This window comes from Rhipicephalus microplus, chromosome 8 (assembly GCF_043290135.1).
Source record: "Rhipicephalus microplus isolate Deutch F79 chromosome 8, USDA_Rmic, whole genome shotgun sequence".
Lineage (NCBI taxonomy): Eukaryota > Metazoa > Arthropoda > Arachnida > Ixodida > Ixodidae > Rhipicephalus > Rhipicephalus microplus.
In genome coordinates this window covers 116906157-116924798 of record NC_134707.1, presented here as the reverse complement: position 1 = coordinate 116924798, position 18642 = coordinate 116906157, and the positions used below count along the sequence as shown (strand labels likewise).

At 41.8% G+C, this 18642-nt stretch overlaps 1 protein-coding gene across 1 annotated transcript in view; it reads right to left on the bottom strand.

Annotated features, from left to right (window-relative positions):
- The window catches only part of LOC142768361 (uncharacterized), a 45834-nt gene extending 28559 nt beyond the window's left edge, over positions 1–17275 (bottom strand). The window contains exons 1-2 of the mRNA XM_075870331.1: positions 17034–17275; positions 16047–16903 (exon numbers count right to left, since the gene is read on the bottom strand). Of these exons, the coding sequence (XP_075726446.1) occupies positions 16047–16903; positions 17034–17275 (1099 nt within the window). The remainder of the gene's footprint in view (positions 1–16046; positions 16904–17033) is intronic.
- Positions 17276–18642: the final 1367 nt, after the last annotated feature.

The following is an 18642-nucleotide window of genomic DNA, read 5'->3' as shown; positions in this document are numbered from 1 at the left end:
CGGAAAAGGAGTAGTAACACACCCCATAATAAAAAGTAACATTGCAACATCTAAACGAGGCGAATATTCTGGCTTTACTGCACGATTTTCCATATACCGGCAACGACATAACTCTTTCAGGAAAAACAGTATCAAAGAGTCGTCAAAAATAAAATATTGCGCCAGCATTCAAAAGCATTCCTCACTGAACTGAGCATGTCAAAAGAAAATGGCAGTAAAAATGGCAGCTTAATACAACTTCTCACTTCACATACAACTTCGTTGGCACTTCCATATCTCAAAATACCATAGAAAAGGAGTGACGAAAAAATCCATAAGGAAGAGATTGGTGTTCGAGCAAATCTTGTCACGTTTCTAACGACAACCTTGCTTTGATAGGCTCATTCAGTAGACGAGCCAAGTAGCAGCTCAAGCAGGTCTTTTCATACTCTTCCACTCGTGGTACTCACACAAGCAGACCATCGGGCAATATTTTCACAAGTGGACTCATCTTCCTCAAGGTATGAGTGATTTATTTAGTGCCACCGTGTATATGCTTTATAGCATCTCCAGCAATTAATGAAAGAAGGGGAGAGGGCAACTGTGGAAGAAAGTGTGTGAGATCTGCTCTAGGTGAGATATATAGAACTAATAAATTTTCAGCATTATGAGACAGTCACTTTCTTTTTGCTGTTGAACCTTTTGTATGTTGAACCTTTTGTATGTGAAGACGTCGCCAAACTCTTGATAATACAAAAAAAACAGCAGGAATACAAAGTAGCGAGGACAGAAACAGTACGAGGGGAAAAAGAAGCAGATAAATTCTTTCTTCAAAAGAACACTCGACACTCCCGCGATGAAATAACTGATTAAGAAATGTTTATCATGCAGTCTACCACATTAACCTCGCGCATAAAAAGTTGTGCCATGTAAGAGAAAAATACATGCCTAAACAACACTCAAAATAGTTCACCAACCCAGAATAGGTGAACGGAAACAAGTGATACAAATATAAAGGAAATATATCAGAGGGGGGCAAAGATGTTACAATATTATGAATAATCAATATCCCACCTCGGAGAAAGCAATGGGGGAGTTAGAAAGAGGGTTGCCAGATTAAAAAGGCAGAAAATAGCCGTAAAATTAGAAATACTAGCTAAATAGTAGCCAAAAGCAGCCATGTGTACGTAAAAAAACACCTGCGTCTTTTTTTATCTAAATGACTAAATTGAACAGCATCACGATGGATATGTACACAACTACAAAAAAACTCTTTCGAAATCATAATATGTGATATTCAAGCATGAATATTTCCTTTTAATAATTATCTTGTGCCTGATGACAATGTTTCTTCTGCTACTGCAGAACTTAGACTCCCTTCGCACGTACTGCTCAACTTTTTTGAATTCACTACCTATCTCTCGATATCAAAAAAAATACCACTGCTCGAGTGTGCTCTAAACAACAGTAGCATAAAGTGTAGTCCATTCACAGACGTTGCTCACACGATGACCCAGTTCGTGTAGGAAATATTTCTGAGCTGGAGTCCATGCCTAGTTCTAAAAAGTAACACAGGCAATTCATTGATTATCCTACCTGAAATGTAGAGAACTACAAGAATTCCCTAATGCAAAGTGCTTTCGACTGTGCCATTTACTTCCAGTTACAATTTGAAAATTATAACAACACCTAAATTTCACGTTCCTAAGCCACAATATGTTTAAAAGGCACACTGTAGCACAGGGCTCTGAAACTTCTGCACTATCTGGTGTTTTTTAACACGCATTGTCATGCGATTATGCCGGCTGGAACCTAATGTGCAATTTAATATAGCTCTGTAGCTGGTACACCACCGTGGTGGACAATTAAAGTTTGAAGTTGCATACAGCAATAAGTTGTCTGCAAAACAAGGCCCCACCCAGCATTGTCGCTGTTTTCTCCCGAGGCTCACCCACGCATTCGAAAGTCTTCTTTTCTGTACAGTGTAAGCCCCGAATTTAGTTTTGGGAGCTGAACAGACAGCTTGATTGCCGTGGTTACTGCATCAATGAAAGCTAGCTGCTGTGACGCTTCAAGATACTGAAAGGTCCCGTTTAAATCGAGGCAACACAAAGGTAGCCTGAAGGTTGCCAAAAAATTTCTTCTGCTGCCACCGGCCTCAAAAAATAGCCAAACCTGGCAACCCTGCTTACAAATGTAGCGGGGTAAAAAAGCACACCCACACATGTCAGTGAGTCGAGGAACAACATTATATCCTCCCGTTTACTAAGAATACAATCTTCATTTCCTTTTTGAGTCATCATTACATGTTTTAAATTACACATTTGGGTCATCAAAACACGTATATTTTTACCTGATTATCAACACATGTTACAGCAGGATACTTTAGCCTGTCGTGCAACGCTTTTGCAAGTAATCATCAAATGCCTTCACTATTGGAGTTTATTGCTTCGCAACTGAACCGCAGAAAAATATCGTTATTATCCGTCATGTACTGAACGAGTTAATGTAGTTAGTTGCACAGTCTAAGCCCTTTCTGTATCTTTTCGTCTGAGCAAGCGCACTGAAGCTACACAGTAGATGGAAGAAGGGGCAAGGTGTGAATGACAAAAGAGCAAGAGGCTGTGACTGTATGTCACATCGATCACTTTTTTGTTTTGTTTTCCTTCAACAAACAGTGCACATCGCTCACTTTTCTGCACTGCAGCTTGTCGAGGTGGAGGTAAATAAAGCACACTGAAAAGGCCATCATAACTACGCCATCAATGATGTTCAAATTAGCCAACGGCCGGTCTTTTGAATATGTGAAGCAGTGGCTTTTAATATGTGGCATCCTATTCCACAGGAAGAGCGAGCATTTCCTAAGTGACTTCAATGTTTATTTGTAAATTCCCTACCTAGTCACGTAACGTGTCTCATACGTTCGCAAGAGCCACGACTACCATCGGCAGCATTTCCTGGCCATGCTGAAAAAAGTTTTCAAGGGCGCTGAAAGAAAATTTTAAATGAACAAACATCAAACAAGTTTCCAACGATCTCTCAAAGAAGATAGCAATCATAAGATAGACAGTAAATTCAAGACTGAATTATTACTATATTTTCAAATTATTGTAAAATCAAGAGCTAAAGCAAAAGAAGAAATGGCAATAATGGATACCCCTAAGGGCACCTGCATTAACGTATGAAGCTGCTTGTGTTCTTGAAAATGGGGACACAGTGCTCAGCTTCTGAACACTAAGAAAACAAAGGATTTCGGCCACACACAACTTTTCTACAATACAGCCAAAACAATTATGAAAAGTTGCTCAAGACAAGGTTTTCTTGGGAACACATGTAACATTTCCGATTCAGATGTGACAGCCCAGGTTTGTGCTCACACATTAGCAAAAACATATTTTCCTAAACATATATCATAAGGCATATTCAACTGTTTGGACAAGAAGATTATAAAAAATGCGATCAGCTGCAGCCGCTTCAATTTACTGCCTGCTCAAAAATGTTACTGATGGCAATGCTTAAGTCAGGATGTCACTGATACAGCTATTCCTCTAATGTTTTCTAGCAAACAATAAGTTAGGTGGGGCATGTCAGAAAGAAAATCGAAAGTGCCAGTACAACAAGAACAAAAGAAGGGGAATTTAGCCCCCGTTTCTTCATCAGGCACTACAAAATAATCCAATAGAATATTAGGCCGAAGAAAGCATAGATCTCTGCCAAATTTTTTAAATTGAAAATTGAAATGAATATATAGAGGACGAAAAAGCAGCCGTTTCATCAGTAAGATTCATATTCCAGAACTTCTGGCTTCAGATCCTGTCGACGAATCCTCGTTAATACTCTGTTTTGAAAGCAGGCTCGATCAATTATGGCTCTAAATGTTCAAAGTTAATAGCAATTAATGTCAAAAAATTTTAAAGTGAATTCAAATGGCGGCAGGATTTTTACAGTACCACGATGCAAACTGTACACGGAAAAATACATAAGGCATAAAAATTTCTTATAGTACTTATCAAATTCAAGACGCTAAAAAAAGAATGACTTAAGTGCTGAAGCGTGGCTTTGCAGCAGTACGGATTTCCTTGGAAAAGACGTTTCTTGGCGCAGCAGCCCTGAGATTCAATGAAACCAAGTGGTTACATGTGGTAGAAGAGGTGTTTTTGTTCCTTTTAATACATTCAAATATATAATTGATGTCAAAATGTTCTACAACTGTACCATGTTAGATTACTCTGCAAATTACATGATTATAACAACAAACTTTTGATTATTCACACAAAACAATTCAAATCGCAACTGCTCAAAACTGGCTGAACAGAAGTGCATTGACCAACATTAAGCACATTTAGGAGCCTACAAAAAGTTAAGGGTTTTTATTACCTTCACACTGCTATTTGAAAATAACATTAGAGGAGGGGCAGAAGGTAATTTATTCATCAATAGCAAGAGCTTACTTTCATAAAAAAAAGAAAAGCTTGGCGTTTTGGGTTTACCTCAGACCTTTCTACCAGGCACAAAAGAGCAAGAGAGTTTATAACGCTTTCTGTTCAAGTTCGCGGTCATACTTGCTTTGACCAACGTGCCATGCTATGACCACACAATGTTAGGGTTTATGAACAATAGTACCCGTCAAGTGCCCATCAGAGTACTGTGCGAGTTTGAAAATGTTCTCAGACACTGAAAATAGTCGCTTTACTCATGGAACGCCCACGGGAATGTGAAAGGTCTCCGTAATACCAGTACCAATGTCACGACGGGCTGAAAACTTGGATGGGTCCTACAGTTTACTTTGCAACCAAATGAAAACATTTTGAAAAATTTGTCCCTCGCAATTGGCCAGAAGTGCCCACGCATGCTGGACAATCAAACAACAGAAGACTCTTGAACTTCTAAATTTGGCGTCAGGGGTCCCTTGAATTCACTAGTTTTGTCGTTTCCAGTAAAATCCCCGAACCAGAATGAATAAGTGCATTGAGAAACTGCACGTAAAAAAACACTCACTACCTAAATTCTGTTCCATACACTGTAAATACTTTAGAGAACCAATTCGTGAAAAATTGGTGCTTGTGGAGCCAGCCTTTCAACAATTAGACTTGTCTTTTTCATGGCTGCAGCAAGATTAAAAGTCCACTTGTTGAACATCACCTCAAGCTTCACCTTGCACTCACAAAAGTTTCATCTCTTCAAGCTTCCATCTTCCCCTGATCTTCAGTCAGTATTTTAGATAGTTCGCGGTTCCTGGTGCAATACTCCGAAGGTATCTCTTTTTGAGGGTAATAGTCTGAAGGTATTACTTTGACGGTATGTGAAGCACCAGCTAGATGCATCAAAGTTTAAGGCTGCATCAGCATTTTTCACACTTTATTCGACCCTAAACGACCTCCGAAAATACAAAGGGCAATTGAGTTTTGTTTTGGCCTTTCCAGTCTCTACGGCACAATCCATGATGCCAGAGGTCGGTTCATGTGACATCATGATGAAATAAGCTTTCATTTGATCGAAATTCGAGATGTTGGTTGTAAGTTGTCTCTGACTCGCTTTAACCATGCAGTCGCTTTGCCGTTTGTGCGCAACTGAGTTCAGATCGTTTTGTACATTTTCAACTAAATAGTGGAGATAATTAATAGTAGAAAGCCGAAAAACATAAAATCCTGATATGTTTCATACTTTGCACTGACATCGTTCATGTGTTTACCAAGAAATGAGTGGCTAAGAGGAATTAGTGCCAGAAGGAAGGGTGGTGAAGCAAGAAAATAAACGCTTATTTAAACTTAGAGTGGGCCATATGCACTTTAAAACGTAGAAGGTCAGCTTTGTGGGTGCAGTCATTAGTGCATAGCTTCACATGTGACACCAGGTGAACCCATTTTTAATATGCATGGCATTCTTAACCAAAACAAGAAATGTGCACGAAATACCTGCTTAGAATGGCAAATGCGTGACAAACTCCACAGACAGGCCTTGAACCTTCGTGATTTAAAAGCAAACATGCGAGCTAGAACAAGCCTACACTAGATGACGGGGGGCTTCAAAGTTCGACCAGTGACCATGAGACTCCTCGAGACATGAATGTAATAGTCAAAGCCTGTAGGTTCTTTAGAAGGTGTTACCAGTGACTTGCTTGCCATCAAGGTAATGGGACTAGAAGATCAGGCAAACCACAGCTTCAGCAGGTGTATGTGTGCTGCGCCTTGCCCAAGCGGTGGCGTGCTGTCCCGGGAATCATGGCCAACCGGCCTCCAGGGCAGGAACCACTGTTGGACCACCTATGACTACCGCGAGAGGTCGCAGCCAATACCCAGGAACCTTAATCAATCGTAACCAAGGTGAACATGCCCTCCTTGGAATGCCAGTGTGACCCACTCCATAGCCGAAACACCTACTGCTCCCGTTTCCAGTGCACATGAAACAGATGGGACAGTGCATCAATATTATTCCTGAGGTTTACCGACCCTGTAGGAGAACAATTATTCACGCGTACCTGTACACTGCCGTTTTTGCTTATCTTTGTCGGAGCTTATATGACAGATTCTGTACTCAAGACGTTTGCAGTGATGGAAGTGACATTGCACTTTTGTACTTTTGGGAGCAACATTTGAATCAGAAAAATTACCACTTCGGAGCAGCCACGAGTGTTTTCGTAGCAGGAAACGTGCCAGTCTCGAGCAGCTAGCGGTGTTTTAGGAGCAGACAGCAAAATATGCCATACAACTCCTAGAACTCAAAGAGCCACCAACGTGTTGCATAAATCTTAATATTGATTAGGAGAGATGCTTCACACCCTCAAATCAACATAAATTACAAGAAACAAATGATTAGTTTGCTTATCGAAAGCGTGTGGTATGAGCTACATATTGTATATAATCTCGGTAACTTTTACATATGACCCATATAGCCTGAATGTAAAATTGAAGAAAGCTAAATGATCTAAAAGCGAGATATATGCCACTTCATGTTGCATAAATAAGTCAAGAGTCAGTAAAGTATATTAACAAGCTAGAATGTTAGAAAAGCATGCTAGAACACATGCTTTTCAATTTCTTTCAGACTTCAAAATTGGTCACACAGTTATTCGTCTTCATTTTCTCAGCACCATTTTAGAGCAAGTTCGAAGCAGTTACCTCTATGAAAGGCACAGACATGTGAGCTCAAAAAAAAACAGATCATTAAAATCACGCTCTACATAAAATGCAGACACTACCGAAAGAAGGCCGAGAGAATGATGCAATGAAAACAAGAAATGCACTAAATCTTTTCCATCCAACAGTCGCATCAGATTCCCATTAGGTTTGCCAACTTGCACCTGATGGTGGAAAAATAACAATGTATGAGAAACAATGAACTAAAAGAGAAATCACTATCAGCTTTAAAAGCACTGCTACATGAAATGCACTTTAGAAGAGCATGTCAAGTTAGAGCATGCTGTATTCATTCATTTGTACTTTGTTTGGATTGAGGTTCTTCATTTAGTCAGCCAATTCCTTATTAAATTGCATGAAACTGAATTCCCATTTGGAGCGAATCAGTTAGAGCACTACATTATTTATAATGTGATTTTCAAGGTCCCATCAACAGGGCAGAACATCCTGCACAAAGACCACTGAAAAACTGGAAATATCAATGGCGGCATTAAGCAGGCATATATATTTCTGTAAACAGAACTGACTCAATAACACCCATTATACTTCTTTTTCTGCTTCACCTCTAGACTTTATCAAATGCACTGATCAAAATGTAAAAGACAATGAAACCTTTTGAAGGAGCTATACAGATGTCATTTGCAAGGTACCTCACAGCAATTACTGCATTTAGTCTACTAAAAAACTTTAACAAAGATCTATGGCGACGTGTCAATGATCACAACACACATAGAGGCACGCACACACAAAAATACAAGAAAACGTAAACAGATATTAGGATTAGCCTAAGTTGTGCTTAAGGTATGCTTTTGAATAGAACCTAATTAAAATGATGAAAATACAGGGTTTATCGAGTTGAGATTGAGCTCATTTCTGAAGTTGCTACTTACGTTAGCGTTTCAAAGTTCCATTTTAGTCTGCAACTTAGCGAAGCCTTTCACTTGGGGCATGGCAAATGCAAAGGCCAGTTTCTATTACCCACTCCGGGCTTCACTATGCAATGGGACGTGGAACCCGACTTCCTAGAGCAGCGCAGTACTTTCAGAGTTTTGACAGTTGCTTAAAAATGGTGCAAGGTATTCAAGTCTGCTATCTGAACTGCTGGAACAACAAGACTAAAGCATTTAGCCAAGTGGCGTGCAACTCAACGGCAACCTCCTGATCTTCAGGCTTTGTAATTTGTAATGAATGCTTCATTAGCTGTTCCAATTATGGGAGATGTTTTTAAAGCATAAGTGATCACTCTGTCCCTGGCAAAAGAATGATGGCCATATAAAACAGTCACCGAATATAAACTTCGTATCTCCAAGTATATTCCATCACCACCCACCTTTTCTTTTTGCACGCTTTCTTGCTTTTTAAGCATCTTTTCGTGCTAAGGTTGGTGTTTTCGGTACTGTGAGATTGTAATTTGTTGATACACAAGACATGGTCCTTCCCATCACTGACTTTTCAGAGTTCCATGTTCTCTCATGGACAAAAAAATTCCACTGCAACCTTTACACGGAGGGAGGAGGCGTAAAAATTCTAATCTAGAATGTAGATTCAAATGCAGTACAATGCATTCATTGTGAAAATAAATCCAAAGCTGCCCACTGTTTCTGCATCTTGATAAACTTAACACTTTCACGAGTAGGCGCTCATAATTAAACATAATCTATATCTGATCAATTAATTAAAAGCTGTAAAAAGGATGGCTTGTCTTTGATGATTAAAGCAACTTCGTTCGGTATAGCTTTGTAAAGATTGACCATTCTAGAAATATTTTTTACCTCCTAAAGCTCTGTGAGACACTTTTGAAATAAGAGTTTTTGCTTAGTATCTGCAAAAAAGCATTTATGATCACTTGGGAAAGTACTTCACACCATTTTCAAGAAATACAGCAGAATAGGTTCCAAGAAAAGCATGGTACATCTATGTACCACTATCTTAAAAATATAGCATAAAAAGTGGTACATATGTGTTCCAATGTTTACAGGCGGTATGAAAAAATTTCAGTAATAACATAGTCATAATTTTAATGGTGCTGTTTACTTATTCTTTCAATGCACTGGAGAACTTGGCATCTTCTACAGAAATAGCTACTGAGCATTTACGCTGAATCTACATGTAGGCGACAGGCATACATTAGCTTACCCGATTTGCAGACTACAGTACTTAGGTGCTCCTAAAGCGAACTAGAATTGATGCTGCTTATGCAAATCAATCTTCCACTTTACTAAAAATGAATATGCCGCTCATGTCCAACTGTACAAGTGTGATACCTCCCCAATTAGGAATACCACCATAATCAAAATCAAGTCCCAAAAGGGATTGATGAGGAAACTGAATAATGAGAGCAGGTAAAATCTGTACTTGAAAAGGTGCGCTAGGCTCTCATCAATAAATGGTTGCTTGTTTGATTGATATGTGGAATACAACGTACCAAAACCATCATATGATTATGAGAGACGCCATAGCGGAGGGCTCCAAAAGTTTCGGCCACCTGGGGTTTTTTAACGTGCACACAAATCTGAGCACACGGGCTTACAGAAATTTTGTCTTCATCGAAAATGCAGCCGCCGCAGCCGGGATTCCTCATCATTAATTGTGTGAAATGGATCACTATAAAGACATATTGAAGTGACCTTTTAAAGGCACTTATTTAGGCCACTGCAAGAGATAGTGAGAAATGATGAAGGCATGAGCAAAGCAAAATCCAAGTTGCTGTTAGCGCTACATCTCGCAGCGAAGTGATAACTTGAAATAGTCTCATTATAGTTCTTGGTAAACTGCACGACTGATAGAAACGGTGCCCATTCCAGCCAATTTTATTTGCTGTTGTTAAAAGCGGTGAAAAAGTAACATACATTTGTACCACTGCCTTACGAAGAGTCATGGTGAATTGACAAGCATACCACCAAGTAGAAAGCTAGCTACAGTGCACAGAATATTAGTAACGCTGCCAGAACAAATCTAGGAAGCACGGGAGCACATCATTCTTAGCTTTATATATACGAAGCTCCTCTTAACAGGAGCCACCACTCAGCTCTTCTTGGAACACCGAAAGGAATAAAATGCAAACAGGTTCACACATCATCACTGGATGTACTGAAGTGTCAAGAATATCCAATGCTAAACTTTAAACATACAGGACACTAATAACATTAACACAACTAATATGGGAGAACTGTAGGTAAACAACTGATCACAACAAACACTCATATTGAAAAATACTCTAATTTACCACAAATAAACAGCTCAAAAACACAAACATTGAAAAACACATATGCCACAAAAATAGTCAGATCTCACAAGAACAGCGCAAATTTCAAAAGGGGACTTCCAATACACTTCAAGCCAGAGTTTTATTTGCAGGTTGTGCAGACTGGCAGGCAGACCTGGATTAAACATTATTGACATAATGATGCTTTTTAATCACTCTAAAATTCTCATAACCTGTGATTGCCTAAGCGTGTTTCAGAGCTTGCAAGAAGCGTTTCTAGTGGTTGCATTCTTACCATGTGTTCATATACAATTAAAAATAATGTTACAGTTGCAAAACGTTGTTAGCCATTTCTTTTCTTTCCTCTACACTGAATAATAGGGAGACATGTGGGGAACTAATGGAAACTGAAACATATTTTTTTTAGGAGATTTAATTCTCCAAAACACAGATTTTCAGTAGCTGTCTATTTTGTGCTTGAACTAATGACTCCACTTTTTAACGATTGACTCTCCTCTGAGTGCTTCTAGAAAATTTCGTACAGAGCAGTGGTCTTGTGGTCGTCACACTCGTGGCTTCTGAAATTTGCGAGCGCGTTCTGGCAACATGTCCACGGAGAGAAGACAGAGCTTGCACCAAGAGTCCCCTTACCTCAACTTTATTTTCGAAAGAGCAAACATCTTGATCCCTCCTGATAGTTGCAATACACCAGCAGCCAGGAAAACATTTCTTGACAGGGAGGTTGGTACTTCAGTTTTCGCTTACTAACCGTTAAAAACGTATAGTCAGCACAAGGTTTGCATGTCATCATTAGCAAACTTTTTCTAGTCTCGTCATGCTGCAACTACAGCCATGTTGACCCGTTAAACAGGTAAATACCTATGTCGTTGTGAGGAACTGCGGTTTCAAATCATTCATCATGATCCGATAGGTTTTAAGTGATTCTTTCGGCGCATGAGTCATATTCACGCAGTACATAACTACAGCTGGGAACCGCTTCTTCGGTTGCTGCAGCTTTTCCGTCAGTCATCGAGTGTGCAGCGTTGCCTTTTAAGAAATAATTATCAAACGTTAGCTTACTGCACTTTAGCGCGGCCATCGAGTCTCATAAAGGGCTGCTGATTGAAACAGAGCAGGAATACCCTGCAATATGTGTAGGCAGCGTATTTCAAGGGGGTGACTTCGCATTGCTAGAAAGCAAGAAGCTCACCAAAGTTCCAGCAGTGACAATGAATGCAAGGAACGAGAACATTACCGACGATACTTGTTGGCTACTGAAGTTCCACCTGAAACACTAAGGCTCATTTCTCCCCTGGCGGAAAGACTCGCGGGTATACATTTCCTCCGCTTCCCTTCAGGTGCCAGTGAAGTCGCGCTCACCCAGTATCTTAATCTGCGTGCAAACGTCTTGCATTTGTGATTGCGCCCCTATAGAAGGCCGGTAGTTTCTGTTGCATTGTGATCCCATTCGACAAACGTGAACGAATGTGAAGGAGTCAATAAAAGCAGCGAAATTCCAGCGACTCGCATAAGAATGTCCGAAACAAACAACCGCCAGGCAGGAATAGTGCCTAGTATAGCGTAAGTAAAATCGTGTTGCATGCGCTGGCAGTTCTCAGTGTTCACGCGCTCTGAGAAATATATAAAGGTGTGCTATGCTCTGACCAAAACCGGAGTCCATTCCTTCATCACTAGAGAAAGGTTCACACGACATTTTTTGTGGTACGATGCTGCTCCTGTTCCTGCCGTAAGTTCTGCAAACATGAATGCACGTACTTGTTAGAAAAGTGTATGCATGGCATATCAATGCTGCACAGTGGAATATTCTGTACAGTTAGAAATCTCTTGACGTAGAGGGAAATGACGGCTGCACGCTTGAAAACAACGGAAGACACCCTGTGCAACGCAATTGTTTCAGGAAGCAGAGTCACGAAAGATGCGAAAACGAAAAAGAAGAAAAGGGCATTACACGTTTTTGCGCGTATTTAAGTTTTCTAGCGCATATACACAGCGAACAAGCTGTTTTTATGTGAGTAGCTATAGTCTTGTCCAAGGTGCATTCCAGATTGAGACCTCGTGAAAATTTTTCAAAATGATTGCCTTGCCACCGCAGATTGCATCATGAAACCTCTGCGATTGAAGTACTTCATTGATATCAAGTCACAGTGCAACTGTAATGTCAACCATGGCTGCTAAAAAGTCTGCCTGAAAAATAAGGCATGCAGTCACTCTCATTTCACGTTGTAGGCAGAGCCGTCCTCGATTTGTGAAACGCTCTTCACCCTGACAAGGACTATGCCATCTACACTTAACAGAGATGAATGATTAACGATGTCTTTGCCGATCAGGCAGTTGGTCGCAATTATGGGTTCTTGAAAACTAGTCCACTCAGTGGTGCGACGGGAGGCGACTGCTCCAAACGGCCACTGTACTGGTAATTTACTGCAGTTTACTGGTCTTTTCCATACTCTTTTCAAAAGCACATACAAATGAGGAAGAGAGGGGGTAGTCTCACGACTCACATACATGTACAGAGTCTCCTCAGACTACTGTCGATGCTAATTTCACAAAGAAAAACTGATGCCTCTGCCCCCAACCCCCGAAAAAATTTTCTGGCTACGCCCCTGCCGTATTTGGTTGTAAGTTGTAACAAGTTATCAAAAAAGAAACCTGGTGATGGGAATATTGCCTTGGTAGGTTTCGTTTTTCTATGACAGGCACTGAAAGGTCAATGCCACAAAACCGCCGAGGTAACAGCACAGCAAAAGACGGAGTGGTTTCGCCACATTAACCACTGAGACTTCCTGCCCTGCCATCCCGTTACCGTGTTTACTGGCTTCACCGGTGCTAGCACTACGAAGAAATGCGATTAGGAATAAACATGAGGTCGACTTGCCTTACCGGCAACACGACCGTGCTGTACACGGCAGAGCTTCGAAACCTGCACTAAACAGGTGCGATGACTCAGCTTCACATGAGCATGGTACCCAGTGGTTGTTGAGAAGAAAAGAGCCACTGGCATAACTGCTGGGTTAAAGGTAGCAACGGCAGCGAGGAAAAAAGCACATGGCACAGCAGCTTTGCAGCGCAGCACAACTAAGCCTTCAAGTGAAAGACAAGCTTGCCTTCACGAAACAATGACAAAACGCTTACAAAAGCTGAAGCGTTGTTAATGCTGAGTTGCGGTGAAAGGTCCCAGAACGCACATGACAAGTCGGCATGTGCGTGAAACCGGCAAGCACAAGCTGCGAATTCTCGAACTGCGCGTGTGAAATGCTTGCGTGAAGCCATGGTGTGCTAAATGGAGTAGTATGCGTGATGGTCCCAATGGAAGAACTACGGTCGTATTTGAAATCAGGCCACCAGATAACACCGCATTCGAAATGTGTGCGGAGTGCTCGAAATTTGAAATTGCAGTTCGACACCATCTGCAGTTCTTGAGCAAAATTTTCACGTAACACAATTCTAACTAAAGATACTTCAAAAGTATATACAACTGAACATATTTTAATACGTTATTGCAATAAATAAGGTTGCATATGGTCATAGAAACTTGCATGTTTTCTCTCGCAGAGTAGCGACCCGGATCGCCTCCATGCTTACTGTTCTCACTGCAAGAAGCATTCCCTTCAATACCTATTACGTCAATGTTCGGGGCAGACTCCCTGACCTTCCAACTCCCGGGCGCACGCTCATGTTCCCAGGTACACGCGGACGTACGTTTATCTTATGAGAAGCATGCGGAGATAAGATGCATTGAGGGAAACGTTGCGAAATGACGCTAGAGATACGCGCAGATACATGTTGAGCTGTCGCAGATGTTTTACTTAAATTGTTTACAGTTGCATAGTGATACCAACAGCAGCATGGGTATCAGCAACACCAGAAGCGGTAGTCTGATATTCATGCTAGTGCTTGCGAGGATGGTAACCCTCGACACTGCTACAATGGGTCTCTTGGGTTTGGCTTGCACTGCCTGCACTAGATCTGAAAAGTGTTTCAGCGGTGCTGCGGGCGCGCAGCACCGGTTCAGGAAGTGCAGCCGCGACACTAAAGCACGGCGGCTACTGCCAAAACGAAGATGCAAGTGCAGGCTGAGTTGGTCAAACGGACAACGTGGCGTGTAGCGATGGTGTTGTTGACCAAAACACTGCCGCGATGGCTGTCTTGGTAGCTGCGATACAGAAAACTACTCGACAACATCGCTAATTCCGACAATGCAGCCATCCTTAACGGAGGTAACAGAGAAGGCGTTTCGTTGTGCGTGAAAATCTCAGTCATGCTCCCGGGTACATAGGTCCCTTAGCTGGGACATATAGTTAATATAATGACTCTATATTACCTCACAGATTGGGGTACTGTGACTGGGCAGCTCAACTTGCAACTCTGACCCTCAAATCATGGCCGGGCTAGACTGCACCTGTGTGCTCGCTTCTTACGAAAGGAAAGAAACGCGCGTAGGTGCAGTTTAGTCAGGCCGTCTCTAAATATACGTGGTATTCACCTCCGAGCAACCCTGTTCTCCCACAGCTTACACAGAGTGTACTAGAATGGTCTGAGTGGGACGAACGGAGCGTTCTTGCTGAGGCGGTGGTCGTTGATTGAATAGGGGGCGCTGCGGGTGAGGTGGATTGGTCACGATCAAGCGTGCCAACGCGCATCGGTCGCACGTTGTCGCATTTTGCCGTGTGTTTTACTATTTACAGGATCTACATACCGACCCGAGTATAGAAGAAAACAAGAAAGAATAAATTCGAAGTGTCTTACAAGGCTTTCCAACAAATGTGCGCAGTGTATTTTCTGTGTTTTCTTTAGAACACGGACAGCGATGCGTCAATGATACCAACCGACTGATTGGGTCACATTTCTCTAGGAAACGGATCACCGAAGAGCCGTGGCGGCCATTGCAGTTCAGAAGTGAAGACAGTACCAATGCTCTACAACTTTTTCAATAAAAATTTGCAGCGGCCGTCATCAGCCACTCTGAACGCCCGAGAGTGATCGCTGCCGTTGACGTCTTTTTTGCACTTCTGTACACCCCTCAAATATGCTTTAATGCTTCAGTATCCTCTTTCATTATCGCAATTACAATATTTTGAGCATACAGCGACCGCTCGCGAAATTACTTAGATATGCCGAGAGTGCACTACACAGAAAAAAACTACCAGTGCTAACACTTATATGAATTTATTGCTTTTAACCAGAGTTTGAAAAAAATTATGTGGAGCTTAAATGTTATAATAAATGCTATGGTTAGGCTACCAAGGTAGGAACGAGCGCGGAGCGAGAATGAATACCTGAGAGAAGTGCTAAGACAGAATTGAAGGCTGAAAACAAGGGTTTCTAAGATCGCTTAACTTGCATCAATAGGAGAAAATGAGTAAGGGTCAAGATTTGCAGCAGAAGGTCCTACTTTACTATAGATTGGCTCTGGGCCAAGTCTACAAGCTTCTCGACCTATCGTGTGGACAGAACAAGCAACTGCAGCTCAATCTGTTTATTCACAACATCGAAATGTTATGCTACTCACAAATTGACGCTATGACTAATCCTGTGATGTCACGTGCACCTGCGCGCTTTCAAAAGCTGCGCCATTTTACGTCTTTCTTCTTTTGCCCTGTTTACACCCTTTATTAGAAAGTGCAAACGAGTGACAATAAAGAAGCGCACAATCTTTGCTTTCATTTCGGCTTCATGTGCAGCGCAGCGAATAATTTTGTCCTTGCCCATCACAAATGACAGCACGTCCAAAATGCTGTCGGCATGCTGGCGGTTCATGCTAAAGCAGCCCGTGAAAGCGCCCTCTAGGTAGTTGACGAATTCAAACAGCTCTTTTGATGGATAGAGCAATCCACCTTTGTCGAAAAAACTTGTAAACGCAGACTGTGTATCCGCTGTGCCTTCTGACGCAGGAACAAGCAGGAGGGCGCGGAACGTATCACACCCAGTCATCTCCACACACTTCTTGGCAACATAGCCTGCCATGTGGTAAACCAGACGAGAGTTGCTGTTTCTTTGCACGAGGCTGTGATGCTCAATGGGGAAAGTCGGCTCCTGGCAGGCAGCATCGTACAAACTGCCGAGGTCACCTAGTGCCATCTGCTTTTCAATTGTTTCTTGCAAGCTTGCTTGTTGTAGCTGTACATCTCCAGTGTCCAGAAGTGCAGTCAACACCACTTGCTCCACACTGCTACCACACACTGGTCTTGCCGAACTATAAAAACTGAGGCAATTGACCGTAATCAGGAACTGCTCTGGTGTCAGATGATCATTGCAGCCTGATGACTGCCGCACAATCTCGAACAAGTTTTCCACCGGATATTGGCTTAGCTTTGCAGTCATCAGGTACTGGTACTGAAGCCCCTTCGTGACATACTGCAGTAATGACAGTATGCTAGACAGCGTCACCCGGAAGCCAACAGCTGTTGATTTGCTGATAAATCCAACACCGTTGACAGCGTGCTGCTCCCAGTTTGTGATGTACTTGAAAAAGTTTGACAATGCAGCAGCTCCTTTTGAGTTGGGACACAGTGCTTCGGATTTGAAACGAGACGTCATGACCTTAATCAGTTCATTCATCATTCTGAAACAAATAAATCACATAAAGCAGCATAAGATTATCATCAGTATGTAGATTAGCGAAAACAAAGCAAACAGTAGCAGCCTAGCAGTTGAGTAGGCTGTAATATTTGTGACTGAATCAACAGAAATACCTGAAGATTGCTTCTAACGCATCTATGGCTCCTTTCCCATAACTTGACTCTATAGTGCCTTTGTAGTGGTATAGACAACGCAACACATGGTCTCCAAAGAGCTGAAATGCAAGGGAGACTCGCATTTTTTCAAATCCATTTGGATCCAAATGACTAGCGGTCAACCGTGGCATTGCCTTTAGCGTCACGTTATCTTTGTCATGATTGAAGGCTTCTTTGACCAAGTATGTAGAGACCTGCATTTATAAACAAAGCTATGGTGAGCCTCTTCCCAAACTTAAGGTCAACTTCACAAAAGGATAAAAGAGCCTTATCCGTCCATCATGTGTGTTGAAGCCGTCCTTCAGCAGGGAATTACGAAGGCACTTGATCAGATGTGGAAAATCCGAAGGGAAATGAAGTTTCCTCTTTGAATCAACACGGTGCTTGACTTTACATGTTATCTTGCTGGCAGATCCTTGAATGACCATTAGGGTCCACATCTTCCTGTTCCATGTGGCCCCATCACATGTCACGAAGTGTACAAAGAGTCCCGCTTGCACTGCCAGAATTGTCGCCTCAACAAGAATTTTGCACAGAAGTTCCCCTTTCACAATTCTATTTGCGGCAAAAACTCCCAGGATTTGGGCAAACTTTCTGGCAAACGGTACAAACATTACGACCATTCCATGGTCGCATGGAAGGCTAGCACTCTTGGCAGGCGTGAATGACCCCAAATCCACAAAGCCGCGCAGCTTACCAGTTTTTTCAACAGACAAGTGTTCCGACAACTTAATCTCGTCAATGAGAAGTCCACCATGACGTTTGAGGTGTCCATTGAGCTTGTTTTTACTTTTAAGGTATCCAACATTTATTTTGCAGAAACCAAAGCCTGTCTTGTATGCTGCTGTGTACTTCTTCAGTGTACTGTTGCTGGGAAGTACAAGGATATTTTGTTTCCTAATATGCCTATAAAGCTTGGGGCTCTTCATCTTCATTAGTATGCATTCAAGCATCCATTGTTTCGTAAACTGCATGCCTCTGGTACTCTTGCGTTTTGAGGCTGCAATGTAGTGACGCACACTCTCTGGCTGCTTTTCTGGTAGCATGGCTATTTTCTCTTCTAGCATTTCCATTTTTATTTTGGCATTTTGAACATTCATTCTTTCTATCTGGCCATTTAAGCTTAACAATATCCGACACAAGCGTCTTTGCCTCTGTAATGCGCAAATGAGCTTTTGCGCTACCTTGATGGCCCTTTTGTGACGATGATTCCTCAGACGAGATATTCGTGTGAGCAGGGACTTGCGTAGGTAGCGACATGGTAGGCATGGTGCTCCTGAACAACATAAAAGCAACGTGTTACAAATTATTCTCACTTCGTTTGTGGACAACCCTAGAAAAGTGGCGAAAAAACCCTTGTCACTATGCGTATCTAGACCATCCAGATTTTTATGTATGAGGTTATTGTCATTACAAAGCAGGACATCAATCCATATGCAATGCAGCCAAACCTAGACTTGAGCAGCAAGTTGCATGCAAGCTTTATAACAACAAGACATGTAGTATCCCAGATGCATTCGATTAATTAAATAGTGCTCTTCCTTCACAAATGAGCCTCATTAGGGTG